Source organism: Pectinophora gossypiella, chromosome 3 (assembly GCF_024362695.1).
Source record: "Pectinophora gossypiella chromosome 3, ilPecGoss1.1, whole genome shotgun sequence".
In the NCBI taxonomy this organism is placed as follows: Eukaryota; Metazoa; Arthropoda; class Insecta; order Lepidoptera; family Gelechiidae; genus Pectinophora; species Pectinophora gossypiella.
This window is the reverse complement of record NC_065406.1, coordinates 6,515,481-6,533,672: the sequence shown is the minus strand read 5'-3', so window position 1 is coordinate 6,533,672 and position 18,192 is coordinate 6,515,481. Positions and strand designations below refer to the sequence as shown.

The 18,192-nt window shown below is 37.9% G+C and overlaps 1 protein-coding gene across 1 annotated transcript in view; it reads right to left on the bottom strand.

Moving 5' to 3' along the window:
* Positions 1-1,746: 1,746 nt before the first annotated feature.
* The window catches only part of LOC126381434 (beta-1,4-glucuronyltransferase 1-like), an 84,833-nt gene continuing 68,387 nt past the window's right edge, over positions 1,747-18,192 (bottom strand). Inside the window, exons 3-7 of the mRNA XM_050030909.1 lie at positions 11,665-11,827; positions 9,769-10,077; positions 7,302-7,434; positions 5,133-5,266; positions 1,747-4,874 (exon numbers count right to left, since the gene is read on the bottom strand). Of these exons, the coding sequence (XP_049886866.1) occupies positions 4,677-4,874; positions 5,133-5,266; positions 7,302-7,434; positions 9,769-10,077; positions 11,665-11,827 (937 nt within the window). The 3' untranslated portion in view covers positions 1,747-4,676. The remainder of the gene's footprint in view (positions 4,875-5,132; positions 5,267-7,301; positions 7,435-9,768; positions 10,078-11,664; positions 11,828-18,192) is intronic.

Here is an 18,192-nt window from a genome sequence, read left to right as displayed (position 1 = left end):
CATTCGTGTTTTAAGTACGCATAGCTTCATCATAGATTGTCAGACACACTTGAACAATATACTTCTTAATTACGATAGAAAATGTATTCATGTGAATGCGAGTTTGTATGCTAACGGGGACGATAAGAGTAACAGCGGAGATTCTAGTTCCGATAGAGATAGTCCGCAGTCTGAAGATAAACAAGAAGAGCAGAAAGAAGAGGAGAGGCAGAAGGAGGAAGACCCGAAGCTGGAGGAACAACAGCAACAGCAACATCACGTAGGCAGCAGTCGCATACCGACTTATGACGAGTTCGCCAGGTAAATCTCTCAACATCTGCTTAACATAACATAATCTCAGGACTTTTATCCGAATTCGGTAAGTCAGAGGTAAATCCATCTCAAGGCGAATTAAGTATACCTATACTCACACCTCACTGAGCTTTCTGTTAGACGTGCTCAATGTCTTCGAATTTTGGGAAAACTAAGAATACAGATCACAGCTGTTTTTCAACTGGGCAACTGGCTATGGAATTCTATCTGCCTTTATTCAGACACACTTCTTTTGTTTCCTCCACATTAATAACATAAACCGTTCATGAAACTTTTGTATGGATATCTCCAATTCGTCTTTCTAGGTCTTCCTCTCTCCGACGTATAAATAGTTTTCTTAATCTTACTATACTTTTAACATTATAAATGATTCTGAGTTGATATCAAGTGGAATTTTCCGGGAAATAATTTAAAAAGACACAAAAATTTTGCGACAGGAATTTCCACTTGGATCCCAAAGCTTTCGTTACGGTGTCTCTAACACCTGGTACATTACATCGCCAGGTTCAGAGATTCCAGCCGACCTCCAGACAGCCACTACCCTCCCGGCCCGGCCACCGGGTTCCGGAAACGGAACGCCGCACCCACAATACCAATTTCAACCTTACTAGTCTTCATCGACGTTGCAGTATGTATCCTAGGAATTTAAGATCACTTTTTAGCTACTTCGATATCTATATCGAATGTTTGATTAAGTCTTGTCTCATCATATATTACGTACTTCAACAGTAAATCTTGATGCATACTAAGGTGGCGCGGCACCGGGAGCGTAAGGGTTGAACTACATTTGGTTGCACTGCATCGCACTTTCCTATGCTTCGATCCTTTTCTGTCACTCGGAACCCTAATGAAGGACTTTCCAGACTCAAAAACAATATAGTTGGCGCTGTAAAAAAATCCTTCGTTTAACCTTCTAATTTCACGGATAACAGACATATGCATCTTTTTTCTTTATTATTGGGTACAAATGATGACCCCTTTTCCACTCATTATTATTCTTATCAAAATAAAGAGAATCAATATAGGTAGAAACATAATTCTATACAATATAATGTGATCCAAATATCAAGCTACAATTATTTTTATATCTGTTTCTGCCATTACATTGTATTTTTGAAAAAAATATGTGCCTGAGTAATTAAAAAATAAGTAATTAACATGTTAAATCTTAACAGCGCCATCTATATTATTTTTGGGAACGTAGACTGGAAAATCCCTCATTTGCCGCAGTGCGATGCGGTACGGTCAGATGTAGTGCAACCCTTACAAGCTGGGAATATTTTCAAATGTTCCAGTTTAAATACACGCGATCACACAAAAGTTTTCACGATGTTTTTATACAAAATCCCTGATCCGCCATGCTCGCGGTGTCGCTCCTGTGTGCGAAGACCTAAAGGGTAGTACATTGACATGTAAATAAATGAAACTAGTAAATTAAAACTCGTATTTTTCTATTTTAAAACCGATTACAATGATTCCGTTATGAAATTGTTTATATAAAAAGTAATTAGATCGATCAATATTGATAAATATACATCTTACGATCACATTGAGAGACTTGTATATTATTATGTATATTGCACTTATGAACTATGAGGCACTTTAAGCCTAACAGTGAAAACTCACCACATGCGTTTTCCCTAACCAAAACCCTTTAATACTAATTAGCAAATATAATACAGAAAGTAATATTACCGTCCGTGTGGCTTCGCCGTCAACGGGTGATAAAATAAACTTTAATACACTAGGCTAAATTTAAACTGCAGGATTGTAATATACAATACCTATCGAATACTCATTCGACGCCATAAAGCTGCATTTCTACGGGAGAGCTAAACTACATTTTCAGTTCAGTTTAGTAAGTACTGTTTAGCTCCTTGTGGAAACACGGTTAAAAAAAATTAAATTGAAATTCATACGTATTTCCAGTTGGGGTTGGGAGAAATTCATTTTTTATATATTATATTTGTTAATAAGGGGAGACCCGTGCCCAGCACTGGGTTCCCTAAATTACTTTATTACTAAAGGCACTGTTCGTACAATTAGCAAATATAAATGTTTTTATATTAAAAATACTATGTATTTTCAATTCCACTTTATATAAGTATACCAACGCGCGACAATTTAAATATAGCGTAAATTGACGTTTAGGTTATTCTTTTATAAGATAAGGCGCTGAAATTATCGTAGGAGGCTGCTTATTTAAATTAATTATAAAAGAAAATTTATACCTAATATACACAATAATATAAAACTAATTCCCGGACGTGGTGAGTTTTTACACTGAACTTTATTACTTAGTTACATCACCGATAATAAGGCCCATCACACTATGTAATGTATTTACATCTATACTTAGGTATATTGACTTCATAGCTACATTACATAAAGGTTTAAGCTATGTGTATTCAAAATATAAATTCGATTATTCAATGACCAACGTCTGCCGCGTAACAGGCTGTGTAACATACCTCGCAACAATATTACGCGACTAATATTGATCAATGAATACGATTTCTTAAAATATTCCTAGAATGGGGACATATCGATTTATATAAAGAATATACTATTTTATTACTAAAACTTTTTAAAGGATGCCATTGAAATTATAATCAACTTACATTTCTTATTAAACGCAATAATTGATTTATTAAATTATTACAAAAATATAACAGAAAACAACTTTGTGCTTATTTGGTTGATACAATACAAAATAACTTAAATTGTTGACTTTGTCTATAAGTTTGATGTTAATGCTCGTTTAATAAAAAATAATATGATCAGTCGTGACAAAGAGGAAAACCTTGTTTGATATACACTCTACATTTATAGGATAGCTGGTCTCAATTAATTGTGAAATTCATATAAGCGCCTTTTTAGATATAATAATTTTTAGATGTGATTTTTGTTAAAAAACCTCGCAATTTGCGAGCCAGTTTCAATCTAGGTAAAAACAGTGGTTCAAAAAATCGAGGTTTTGTTGGAGAAAATCACATCAATAATTTTCAAAGAGATGTTTACATGGTTTTCACTGTAGGTAATGCGACGTACATACATGCTAGGATTTCGTATCAATAGTAGCTGCAAGTTGTCTTCTTATTGGCTCTTCTTCTAATCCCCGTTAGAAAGTGAGTTTAGAGTATATTTGCTTTTATCAGACTGTTGTATGTAATACATTAAAACTTGCATTTTAGGAGCGTACTTTCATTACTTATTGTAGGTATATATTTACTACAACTAGCGAATAAACGTCATTTCTCTAAATAGTATCTTGCGTACAGAAAAAATGCATGTAGGAATCATTATGTGACAGTGTTTAAATATGGTAATTTGTGTAAGGTTGAGTTTTATAAAACGAATCAAAATCAAAATAATAATACCTACTTTAAGAGCTAGCGCCGGTATTAAAATCTATTCCTTAGTTACTATTGTAATGTCTATGTGTGTCTGTACTTATGTCGTGAGTTGTATTTCGAATTGTGTGTAATCAATGTATATGATACATGCCTGGGTTTTGTCGTCTGAGCTTTTTTAAATCTTTGCAATTTCCTCACCTATTTGACAGTTTATTTATGTCAAATTTGATAGTTTAATTTTGTAGTGTGCGCTGGCTCCAAAGAAGGTATAAAAATAAAAATATTTTTCTAAAAGGAAACTATGTAAATTAAACTAAACACAATTATTTATATTATTAATTAACAATAATTATATAAGTAAGAAGCTCTTAAATATTTCAAATCAAGTATCTTCTTAATTTACAGATTCGACTGGGGCGTTTCGTTGTTATTCACAGTACAAAAATATTTACAATACAAATGTGTAAACCACAAAGAAACGTGGTGGAACTTCAGATAGTATTCAGTCTCAAATGTTTCTGCAGTTTTACCAATTTTCTTTATACCTTGTGTTCGGGTCCAGAATAATTCGAAATCTAATTCCGTCCTTTCTATTCAATATTCACAAAATAAAACTATTTCCTGTAATTATGTTGCCTCAATCATGAATGTTAGCATTTAGAAGGATCATGTTAACAGTATTTTTGGTATGAGATTTTAGCTTGTATAAAAGCTGCAATTAATAATGCGAAGTATATAAAATATACGACGTAATTGACTTAGATAAAACGGACGATATCGATGTAAAAACAGACTCTCGTTTAGTTTAGTTTAGGTATGTACCATGTCTGGGTCTTATGCGTATCACGATTAATATAACTCCCTTAGTTACAGGTAAATATACCAATATTGACCTAGTAATGATATGTATCAATTGATTTTGACGCGTATAGTTTTACAAATATGAGGCCTTGTACCATGAAATTCATGGTTAAGAGTAGAAATTGCAAGGATAGGTGTGATGTGCGGTCACAATACGCAGTTGGCTCTGCTGCCGAAGAGCTTTTTCAGTTCGGGCAGGACATGTGCGCTGACGAAAGCATTTTGTCTGTAGACCACGGGCATTCGCTTTGGAGCCTTCTTGTACTTCTTGATGCCAGGCTTGTGAACCAAGAACGCTTTGTTCAAGACCATGAAGTCGTAATCCATCACGCACAGAACGTATCCCTGGGGACAAACACAATGTGAATATACTAAATTATAACACGTCGTATATATCTGTTTTTTTAAATGTTATTCATGTCTTATTAACAATTGTGAAAGGTGCGCATCAGTTTCGCTAAAAATTGTCGGTACGAAAGGAGAGGCACAATATAGGCGATGGCCTGATCTCCTGTCTAATTACTTATTCAGATTACTTGTGACTCGGCGCACCTTATTAGGAATTAGAGATTTTATGTATGTTTGTATTGATTAGTAAGTTACCTGTGACATCTTGTCCTTCATGCCTTCCCAGCTGAGTCGCTCGTCGTAGTATGGATCTTGGTGTGTCCCGATGTAGATTGGCTCCCACCTCGCGAACTTCCCTTTCCGCTTGCTCGTTGTCAACACGTTCATTACTGTAACGTAAATTATTTTATGTATTTGAGGCGTTTAGTCTACATGTCTGATAGTGTGGGCTGCCATTTGTTCGTACAGTTCGAAACGAACATTTAGGCACATTGACCTAACCGGGAATCGGTTTAGAACTACAGATAGTTCAGCTGATTCAGAAATCAGCCATAAAGAAAAGGAACAAAGTGAACATAATATTTTTTTTTATCTTTTGTAACACTTTTTGAATGTGTGTGGTAGACCGACGTATCCTTAAAACCACGTGTACATTCATAATTATGTAAATTGGAATAAAAAGACGTAAAGTTTTCGATTTAGCAAATCGGCGTAAGAAGCCGGTTGGTGCACGGTCGTTGAACCATAATACGCAATTAGAATGCTCCGTGCCCGTACGCCATACATCAGCCCGCGAGAGGCGCACACGAATTAAATACATGGAATATCTTCGTACCACATTTCTGTTTTTTGAGCTAACATTGTAGAATATCCTTATCGGTAAGGGTAGAGCCTAGCTCTGGCAAGAAGATAAGAAGAAGAGAAAGACAAGAAGATAATTGCTGCTTCTGGTACGGAAGGCCTAATTTCACACACCGGACACTCCATTATATATATATAATTCGGGTCGTGCAGCTACTAGGTTCAAGATAAATTATGAAATTCTGATTACTAATTAAAGACAGATCCAAAACTAACGAAAAACATTTTCTTTTTTCTATTTAACTTATTCATAAATGTTAGTCAAGAAAAACGTAATAATAATAGTTTCTATGACTCTTCCCTATTATTTATATCTGTGGTTAGCTGGATGGAATTACCCACAATACTAAGCAACGATTAATTGGTGCTGCAAAACGTTTAGGTAGACAATAATTAAGCTCATGAAACTAGATAAATAAATAAATAAATAGATTGTAACTTGACAATATAAGCGGATGTATGTCGCTGGATACCTGCACGTCATAATCTTGTGATGACCGGGGTGTCCACCTCAATTTGTAGTTATCGTTGTCTTAAGGGCAAACTCACGTAAGCGCTTTTTGAAAAAACACATCCTGATTTGATTTATGTTAACAAAATCTGGCAACGGACACGCTAGTTGCAATCCAGGTAAAATTTGTAGTCTCAGTTATTTCCTGGAATAAAAGTAGCGTATCCTTATCGAGGTTTTGTAGAAGAAAATCAGATCAGCCCTCGCGGTACGGCAACTGCGACCAATAGCCGTTCAACGTCCATCTACGTAGACAGCATTCGCTGCGTTTATTGGTTGAAGCCCTTTATACTCGCGACGCGCGCGGCGTGATTGTCATGCAGACCATGCAGAAGATGATTTCAAAAACTTGCTACGAGGTTTTCACTATAAGGCAACGTTATGTGTTATTTTTTTTTAGAAAAGGATTAGGTCTATGGTCATTTGCCATGTACTTAATTAAGAGACTTTTTGTAATTATTTATTTTTAGTTTGGTGCAATAAAGTGTATTTGTATTGTATTGTATTGTCTATGGACCTGTTTAATTATTACCGTTGTCTTGTTTATTTGGATAAGTAGGTACCTACTATTTAACTACTCAGCCTGTGTCCACCTGCTGGGTATAGGCCTCCTCTCTTTCACGCCATCCTTTCCGGTCCTGTGCAAGTCTTATCCATTGCTTTCCGGCGTACCTCACGATATCATCCGACCACCGGGCTGGTGGTCTGCCTCGATATCGCATACTATCCCTTGGCCACCATTCAGTAATAGCCTTAGTCCATCTGTTGTCTTCCCGTCTTGCCAAGTGTCCTGTCAATCTCAAATTAAGCCTAGCGATTCGTATACCTACTACTATTCGTATATGTTCGACTTTAGTGCGTTGCCGAATTTCGACGTTTGATATACGATCTACCAGGTGGATGCCTAACATGGCGCGCTCCATAGCCCGTTCTGTCAGTCATAAATGAGTATGGGCAGCACACATTGGTCAAATAGCTTGGTTTACAGGTGTTGCGGAATTTTTGATACCTATCATGAATTTAATTATCGGCATTATAAAAAAAATACATACGTTCTTCTTCCTTACGGGCCATCCACTTGTTGGCCTGGGGAATGTTGTGACATGCTTGGCACATGTACTTGTGGAATGTTATCGCAGTCTTATTTGACAACATTTTTAGGAGCTCAGTCTTCGTTGATGGCACCTGCAAGAACATTGTATTTTATTTATTAGGTACACAATATACTACACTCTTCTTCTTCTATCGTGTGGGTTGTGAGATGGATTGCCGACCTCAGCAACTTATTATTGAGCCTCCAAAAGCCTATGACATGGCTCATGTAACAATTACTCACTTATATCAGTAAGTAGTAAACGGGACTAACGGCTTAACGTGGCTTCCGAAGCACGGATCATCTTACTTTCGGACAATCAGGTGATCAGCCTGTAATATCCTAACCAAACTAGGGATCACAAAGTGATTTTTGTGTTATGTCCCCACGGGTTTCGAACCCAGGACCTCCGGATTGTAAGCCCAACGCACAACCACTGGACCACAGAGGCCGTTATATAGACAACACTAAGTATATTCCAGCACGCTGCTCCACTGCCCTTATTACAGAATTACAATACACAATTCAATGTGGTCTTTTTAATCCCCCAGATCTAATATCAAATCCCCAATAGTGCATGAATGTACACAAACACATACCTACTATTTTAGAAATTAAAAGTGGACATGGTATTGCTGCATTAACGTAATACTTACCTATTTTTTAATGAATTAATTTTTATTGTAGAGTTGGCTGTGATAACTAGGTAGTAGTTGATAGTAGCTTAGTAGCCACAGAGCAACAGGGGCCACTGACGTACCTGAGGTAGTCGCTGTTTTTAACTTCAGCAAGTTTTCAGAAAACAAACCCTATCCCTTTTAATTACATTTTCAAACGTATTAACTATATTCTTTGATGTTTTACTTAAAATACTATAACAAGGTCAGTGCTGTAAATTAATAATGCGTCTGAAACTTGTTAGCGAAAGATCGATACGACTCGCTTCTTGTATAGTCCAAATTGTCTGACGTCAAAGGTGAAACATAATAAAAAAACTGCTTAAAGTCCTTGAAATAGGAATTAAAGACGTTATACCTACAAGATCACGGACTTTGCCTATGATCAGAATGGCCAGTGAGAAAATTGAGAAAAGCTGATATACTTAAGTAATAGGATAGTTTTCAACTAGTCAAATCAGTTACTTTTTAACAAACGTCAAAACGCGAAATTACTATGGAATTTGTATGACAAAAGCAACCTGTGACGTCTTAGAAAAACGTGACAAAATGTCGCACTTATTATTACATTTTTCTTTATTAAAATTCATAAATATGTTAAATAGAAAAAATAAAACGTTCTAACTTTAAAATAAAAAGATCTAACTTTATTTAGTAATCAGAATTTCGTAATTTATCTTTGACGTAGGAAACTATCCAATTGTTGAGATACGGCTCATTTTTTTTTTTGACGTGACTTATTGTAGATTTGCCGCAGATGGCATTAACTACTTGGCCGGAATACGGCTCACCACCTAACACTTTGGTCTAACAGAAAGCTCGGTGAGGTGTGGGTGCTTAGTTCATTTTGCGATAGGTGTACCTCTCATTCGACTACCATTTGGGATATAGTCGTGAGCTTATGTTATTATGTTATAATTATAGTCTATGGGTTGATATCACTGACCTATAATAATCTAGGATTTAGTATACTTGTCAACGTGAGCCGTAGTAGTCCGGTTGGAACGAACGCTTGACTATGAGGTCGCAAGTTCGAATCGTAAAGTAAAGTTTGTCAATTTCATACTATATTATATTAATTTTGGTTGAATCCCAGCACGGGTTTAAACGAATGATTTCCGTAATTGTTTTCGAAATCATATTGGATCTTAAACTATTATCACGAGCAGGAAAACGTCATGAGGAAGCCCATATTGCCTAGAAATGCGTTTCCCAGATATATGACCTAACCGTATTGGGCTGGTTTTTCCTTTAGGGTTGGAAGAAAAAACAGACAGTTGCTTCTGTAAAAAACCGGACTTGTAAAATGTTCAAGTTAGGTAAGAGCCTGTTAAAACGGAATATCGCTAGGGGGATGATGATAGAAAATTATACTAGCATTAGATGACTTATTGAAAAATAGAATTTAGATCTATCTTTAGTAAGAACGTTACATGCTGTGTTAAGACTGATTCAACAAAGATTCAGTGGACTGCCCTATTAGTCTTTGGCCACTAAAACCGCCAGCTCTACTCAGTACCAATATGGGTTACAAGTTGTGTTCTAGGGGTCTAAAAAAGCCACATCGAAGCAATTCCTCTAAAAATCAATTTAAGTAGATGATTTGTGCATATGAAAGTAAGTGCTCAATGTAAAAAGATTAGAAATAGCTTTTTAAGACGATTTGATTCAATGTGGCTTTTTTACCCCCCTGATAATTTTATGAATTTATGTAGATTTCTTCAAATAATGCATTGTGATGTTACTTACACGGGCTTTAGCGTCTACTTCAAACAGGCTTATTGGGAAGACCCTCGGACCTTTGGAAGTGTTCAAAGGTGGTTGGTTTCTGGCAATCATATTCAGGAACTGCGGGATGATATTCGGACTGGGATACAGCTCGATGTCCGAAGGTAGGATGAAGTGCGTGAGCGCAGCTTCCCTGGCAAGGTTTCGGGCCACGTTTATGGGGTAGAGTAAACCCTTTTCTTCTTTATAAGAAGACGACGCGTTGACCACATATGGCGCTTTCTCCGGACACGTGTATGGTTCAGACAGGAAAGCTTCAGGTTTGGGTACCTGAAAACGTACGAACATAATAATTTAATAAATTGGGCATTAACGTGACAAATAATGTATAATGAGGTTTCGTAATTATAGCTACTTATGCAAATCATTAGCAGTGATTTGGTGTCCTATTACTGGATGATTGTCAATGACAATACTGGAAAAAATATGTACCTATATTTTTAACATAACATAAACAGCCTATACAAGTCCAACTGCTGGGCACAGGCTTCCTCTCAACCGGAGGGGTTATGTAGCATACTCCACCACGTTGCTCTACTGCGGGTAGATGGAGGAGTTTTTACGGCTAATAGGCGGGACCAACTGCTTAACGTGCCCTCGGTAGTACGGAATCATCTTACTGTTTCGGACAATCAGGTGATTCAAGCCTGTAATGTCCTTACCAAACAAAGAAGTGACAACCTGGTGTGACCACGAGTCCGGAGGGAACAGTCTCATAAAGTGAGTGACCTATATACTCATTATTCTGAGTTGATATCAAGTGGAATTTTAAAAATTATTAAAAATAACTAAAAATCATAATTTTGTGATGGAAAATTCCACTTGATATTAACTCAGAATCATGGTCTGAAACATCCCCCCTGAAAACACGATGTCACTAACAACCTGTATGTACCAAAGGCTAATTATTATCATACAGTTACACAATTGTAATAATTGTATGTGTGTGTCTTTGGTTCAACAACCAATGAACGCCGTTACTCGAGCAAAATTGAAAGTGAATTGCAAAAAGCGAAGTATATTACTAAAGGATGTATATTTAGAGACATCATAAATTATGGTCAGTCGCCAATTCTTATGAATATAAATATCGTGGTATTGTATCGGAACTAAGGAAGAGTGACGCAGTAGGACTGTAATTAGCATGAACGTTTAGTAAGCGTAACAGCTGCAACGGGACATAAGAGGTGCCTACCTATACCTGAAATTGCCACTTTATCATTCATTGAGGTTGGAATAACTGATATTGGTGCTGATTTCAGTACACACTATCTATTTTTATTTTATGTCTGTCATTTTCTTATCCGCCGAAATAGGGACGGGTAGTAGATAGGCATAAAATTTATGGAACACACGTCAATTTTAGGCGGAAATTTAAAAAAGACCCTTCCAAAATTTTATATTGGCCAATAACCTGACAGAATTAAGTTGACAGCACACATCAAACGGATTGCATGAGCGAGCCTGTTTATTCGCCCGCGTTATTCATTCATTTTAAAATTAACAGTTGTCAATCTCGTTCCTTTTCTTTTCGGCGGATAAGAAAATGACAGGGTATAACTTAAAATAAATTTAGTATGTTTCTGCAGGAATCGGGGCCATTATTATACTTAAAGGAGTGAACTCAATGGATTGATTTTGGTCCAAAATTGTTTGGGTAATAATAATAATATATTCGTAGGATTCCTAGTTATATTTTATCTACTAAACTTCTTAAAAATAAAGTTAGGTACACACGATAGGAGTACAATATTTACTCCGGGCGCGGGATTTTATTTGGTGTTTCATTATCAATCCCGCACCCAGCACGCCTGTCCTGCTGTTCGGATATTGTGTGCAGCAAACCGTGGTACTTACCGTAGAAGGCATGTGCTTGTAGGGGAAGAAGATGTGGAAGGTGACGAGTTTGCGGACCAGGTGGCTACTAGGGGTGCACTGTCTAAGGAACTTGATGCTGTCGAGGGTCAGCTTCAGGTCAGACCCTGGCGCGTGTATCGCTAGGCTCACCGGACCCGCCCATCTGTGGAAGAAGAGAATTGATTAGCTTTATTAAATTATTTTATTTAGTCCTATTTTTCTCGGAGTTATCTCGGATTTTCTTAAATTAAACGGTAATCCGATTGTGATAATTCACAATAAGCACAATATTACGCAAAGTAATTTTATTTAGTTAGTTTTCTTTTGTTTACGTGACTTATTAAAGATTTGCTTCGGGTGGATTTGATTACTTTGCCGGATAAATAAGAAGTGCTGTTATCACCATAAACTTAGAATGTTTTCGTGAAGGAAAAGATCGTGAGGAAATCCACGTTCCCGCGAAATGCATTTTCGGACGTATGTGACCTAACTTAACCTTTATTGGGCTGGTTTTCCCTTCGCGGGTTAGAAGGTCAGACAGGCAATCAGTTTCTGTAAAAAACCGGACCTGTCAAATCTTCAGGTTAGGTATGCGGACCCTGTGAATAACAGGATAATGCTAGGGACATGATGAGTGAGACTACACTATTTTCGGGAATACCAAGATTCCCGGAATATCCCGGATATCCCGGAAACCCTTAGACCGGAATTCGGAATTTTCATTTCATAATAACAAAAAACAATAGTTTATATGATATCCATCCAAAATCGCTAACCTTGTATCTAATCCAGTCCTAATCATACAAGTTTCTCTGATTAAACTTTAGTACTTATACTTTAACGTGATTAAGTGCGCGACAATTTGTACTTGGTGTTCTTTCGTAATACTTTCATTGAGTTGTTAATAGCGCGTAAGTACGAAAGAAAATCAATATAAAGGTGTAGCGTGGCATAGACAACAGATTTATAGTAGACACACTCTTTTTTTCTTATTGTAGATTTACATCGAATGGCAATCAGTACTTGGCCAGACAAAAGGGACACTCGGTTAAATTGATCAACTACTTATTGACAATTCTATTATCAAATGAAGCGAAATGATGGTGTGTATTGAGTGATAGGAGCGTAATAGATAAGTGTTACGTGGTTTCTGACTCTCCTCTCTTTATTTAAGAGCTGCGCTCTTGTCGAGTAATCGCCTTCATTACTCCATAGATAGGGTTTCTGACTACCACGATGGGAAACAGTTAGGTATACTTAAGTAAAAGGTCGCGCAAGCACTTTTTGTGTATTAACAGTAGATATTGCATATTTCTTATTAGTACCAAGTGTCCCTTCTAATGTCCCTTTACTGTGACCGGAGTGAGCGGTCGGTCGCGTGACCACATACATTTACGCGTCTGTGGCGACCGATCCTACCGCGCCACTATTTATGACACATCAAGTACACTCACTTGTTGTTCGTTCTTATATGTTTAGGGGTAGCTCCTGTATTTATTAAAGCGTGATGCCGTAGAGCCGTAGAGAAAAAGGGATAAGCTGCTGAAGGTGCGGGATTTAGTTTCCGGTTTCATACAAAATCCCTCTCTTGTCCAGCTTTTGCAGTTCTACGCTAACAATGAGCTCTATCAGTCACAATAAGCTTGGCTGAATAATATCCCTGACGTCACAAGAAGACGAAGAAACGCTGACGGGAACGCGGGACACGCGGGCCGAGGTGCGCAATTTTATATGCCCAATACTCTCTTTTTTCTTTTTCTTTTCCTGGAGTGTATGTAGGTGACAAATCGCCAGCATAAAATAAAAAGTAACACTATATAAACATACACTACTATTTCTAGCGTTGATATAATGAGCGCTGTAAAAAATATAGGTTTATACATAATATTTGTTTATCAAACACGTCCTCTATCGTGTGGGTTGTGAGGCGGATTAGCAACCCTATTAACTCTGGTGTCAGGGTTGCTATTGAGCCGCCCAAGGCCCCTGACATGGCTTGTGTAACAACTATTAACCTACACGTTATCCTGCACGTTATGCTAGTTGCATATTATGACAATTGATAAATAGAATCAATAGGTACTAATATTTTTAAAGAAAATACTGTAGTGCCTGATTCGACACATTTAGTATATATATTTACAAAAAAGGTTATTATAAAGTTAGTGATTATTTAGAAGATATGAGTGCATGGGATTAATTGTCTGAGAACTGATATTAGGCAGCTAAATTACTCAATTGTATACCAATATTTTGTTTATTTTTATCTTTTTAAAAAACGTCTAGGGCCCTGTGCCGAGGTTTTTCTTGCAGCTTCTTTTCCCCGGCTATACAGGTTGTGAGAAGCTGCAGTAGTTTTAGGCGGATGAGACGTTTTTTATGTAAAAATTGACGATTCAAAGTGTAACTATGCTACCTACTGAATAAAGATATTTTTGAATTTGAATTTGAATATTTTGATACATATATGACTCACACTCTTAATACCTATCAGAATGGGCGCCTTTTATTTGACGTCGAACTACTTGTCCGGACAAATGGGGACCTGAGGGCAATACGGTACAAACGGTACGGCACTTGCAACAGTGTCGAAATATCGGGAGTCTCATATCCCTGCTTTAAACGCGGTAAGATCCCGTTATTATGTGTTTTAATACGGTACAAAATTCAAGACAAGAGGCGTGAGGGTGTCTAGTTGGGCGAGAACTTCGGCTTAGGGAAGGATTATAGAGGTATTTGAAAGAATCAATCGACCTTATTGGGCCGATAGTAATTCGCGCTGAAAGAGGGAAAACGTCGACCACGCTTGCAGTAGGTACTGAAGTGTTGTCCTTTATTACACCACCGCACTTAGAATTAAAGTACTCTTTTTTTTTCTCATCGTGCGGGTTATGAGGTTGGATTATTGAGTCGCCAAAGGCCCCTGACATAATTAGACTACATACATACATCAGTAAATAGTAACCGGGACCAACAACTTAACGTGCATTCCGAAGCACGGTCATCTTACTGTCGGACAATCAGGTGAGCAGCCTGTAATGTCCTGACCAAACTGGGGATCACAAAGTGATTTTTGTGATACATCTCCTCCGGGATTCGAACCCGTGGCCTCCGGATCGTGAGACCAACGCTCAACCACTGGACCACAGAGGCCGTTGAAGTACTCTTAAAAGCGTACACATGCGTACGCATGCGTGTTTTAAACCTGACATGTTCCCAGACCATTATGATTTGTGAGACCTAACCTAACCTAACCCCCCCCTACAACACATCCGGGATGGTAAGCAGCTGAGACACCCAGTCCATTTGAGACGCCTATAATTCTTCTTACATACCTATGTATCTACGTACTTCTTATTTTTCTTATTAGGTACGTATTACTCATTTATCTACACGCAGAGAACTGAGTTTTTTTGTGAAAGACATCATGATTATGACAATCTTTCGGTTCAATAGGCTGTGACTGCAATTTTAATGTTGTTTCTTGACTTTAGGTGAAGGAAAACTACCGTAGTATGTGTGTCCGGTGAATTTAACCTACCTCATGTACAGGTTCGTTGGATTATTATGGACAACTTTTGCACGAGGATCTGGAACCTCATGTCTCTCTTGTGATTGGGTGGATTATAGAGCACTGGAAATCAATATCATTGGCGTCACTGTAAAAATATTGTGGAATCATTTTAATCTAAAAATTAAAACATGTATGTTACCCACAGACTTAAGATTTTACCAATTTACCTACGTAAGGTCTATGTACCTGTATCTGACTGTATATTTGCGAAAATACAGTTTTTTTAGAATATATAAATTTGGAGTGCAGTTTTCGACCATTGTAGACGGCGATACGGCGCATCACCTATAACGTTGGTCTAATAGAAAGCTTGGTGAGATGTGGGTACTTAGTTTATCTTGCGATGGATGCAGGTACCTCTGACTACCCCAATTGGGATATAGTCATGAGCTTATGTTATGTTCTAGAATATTTTTGCGGTGAGACTAATCATATTGGCTTCCACTGCTCTGAAATTTATAAGATTACTGCCTCTCCACGTATCAAAAGTGGCTGTTCTCTTCTTGAGACCCTTCATACCCCATGAGTGAGTTTACACATCACGTTTGCCAATTGGGGTATTCAGGGGTATATCCATCGGAAGACGAAGTAAATACGCACACCTCATCGAGCTTTCTGTAAGGCGAACATGACAGTTGATAAACCGTATCGCCGTCTATAATGATAGAGTCAACTGTGTTAGTGTAGATTAATTGGTACAAGTCCATAGGACCATTATGACTGTAGTGAGTTTACCTTTATGAATATTCATTCTTTAGTAATCAGATTTTGAAAATATGGTGAAATTATATCGAGCGTTCCACTTCGAAACGAAGTTTAAGTGAATAGACACCACATAGCTAGGTATACAAAATACATCGTGTTTTGAATCGGCAGGTTGGCGGATCGTTACATTAATGGTTCTATCGCACAAAAAGGCGGTGGGGTGTATCCAGGTCACGAAATTCACAGCTGGAGTCACGTGACATTTCATTATGCGGTAGTGTTGCTGTACTTTTGATATTATGTTCCTTGGGGCTTAGCGTTATCGATAGTGAAGCAAAGCGAGATATACATAGTATATTATTTACTTATTATATACGTATGTATATTTTATTTTGGAGTATAGCCCTCTATGGATGTGAAACGGGGACACTGACACAGAAAGACAGAGAGAGAGACTCGAGGCCTTTGAAATGTGGTGTTGGAGGAGGATGGAAAGAATAAGTTTACTTTTTCACTTTTCGACCAACTACTTTCTATTATATTCTGACATGACCATTTTCCGGGGGCATCTTTAGAAAAATGTGCCTTCAGCTTAGGGGGCATAAATCCATAATTATTGTACTGCGTATAAAGAATGGTCTACCAATTCGTCTCGGACGCGTAGAGTTAGATTTAACTCAATCCCTTTAGGTTTTTCTTTAGCCTAAATGGCCATAAGCCGCTAAGACGCACATACGCGGTAAGCGAGACACGATAAGTATGAGTTTTGTATTAAGTGTTCGGGATGTGGTAAAGTCATAGAATAAGGTATAATGTTACGTATAGAACGGCAACTCTCCGCTCCCCACCAGCGTCTGCGCTAGGTTTGCCTCACCCCCCCTTGAACATAGTTTAGACTTGAATCGTGAAGGCAGCGCGCGGACCGTTGTTTTTATTATTAATCAGTTTAGTTCATATGTTCGAATTTTGAAATTGGACGCCGACGTTCTTTTGTCTGATTCGAATATTTGGTCTCACAGAAATTGTCCGCGCTGAAAGTAGGACTACCTACCTATGGTAATGACGGTTAAAGTAGGTATTGAAATTGGCAGCCCTCAGACGTCACACACACAGTTGCGCGTGTTGATAATGTCAATGTGTAGTGTCTGTGTAAAATGAGGTTGTTTGTATGAAGTGTCCGGGGTGTGGAGTCTAAAACAGAGCTGCATCTGGGTTACTAAGACATTTTTGGCAACTCCAAGCTGTGGACTGTTCCGCCTTCGATCAGGGCTTGGTATTTAGTAGAATACCAAAAGGCGTGGTTGTTCTACATACTCATAGGACGGAATCATGTCATCAACAACTTACACTTAAGTGGTTTCGCAATGCACAATTTGGCTATTGAATTGTGTAAGGGAGTTACGTTGTTTTTCTGGAACGTTTAACGGATATCGTACAGTTTATAATGGCGTCGACAGTTTTTCGTGTGTTTACAAATTGACTTATGTATTACAATCAATACTTTGCGTCCAACTGCTTCTATTTGTTCAGCGACATGTGTCTACGGGAGACATCGGACGACGACGGCAGACTTCGCTCGTCGGCTACTTCTCTCCAACTTTAACTTCTTAAGGCCGAGATTAGATCATATCAGAAAAAAATAGTTAAACAATGGGGTTTGGTTTATAAATGGACTTTGGGGTTTACGACTATATGGCAAAGTAGAAAATAAGATATCGTGTGACGTCGTCCGATATCGCCTGAGATCTCCGGGGTCACATGTCGCTCGATAAGTCACCTTTAGTAGGGACGAGGCTACAGTACGACATCCAGCGACACTTTATTGGAAAGGTGTATTCGTAGGCATGTCTGGTCACATCTAGATACTTCGCGGCCTTTAATTGACTATGAGTATCACTGTCACATTAGCATCTCAAAGTGTCATCCTATAAAATATTTCCCACGATGAAAATGTTGATACATACCTACGTACAATCAAAGAGCAAAAGTTCAGTCACTGAACTCAGCGAATTATTTGTAAACAGTGGTGAAATTATGAACCATTAGTTGTCATAATTATAAAATTTCTCGGAGCTCGGTGGCGCAGCGGTAAACGCGCTCGGTCTGCGATTGTTGAAGTTAAGCAACTTTCGCAAAGGTCGGTCATAGGATGGGTGACCACAAAAAAAAAGTTTTCATCTCGAGCTCCTCCGTGCTTCGGAAGGCACGTAAAGCCGCTGCATTGGCAGTCGTTAATAACCACCAATCCG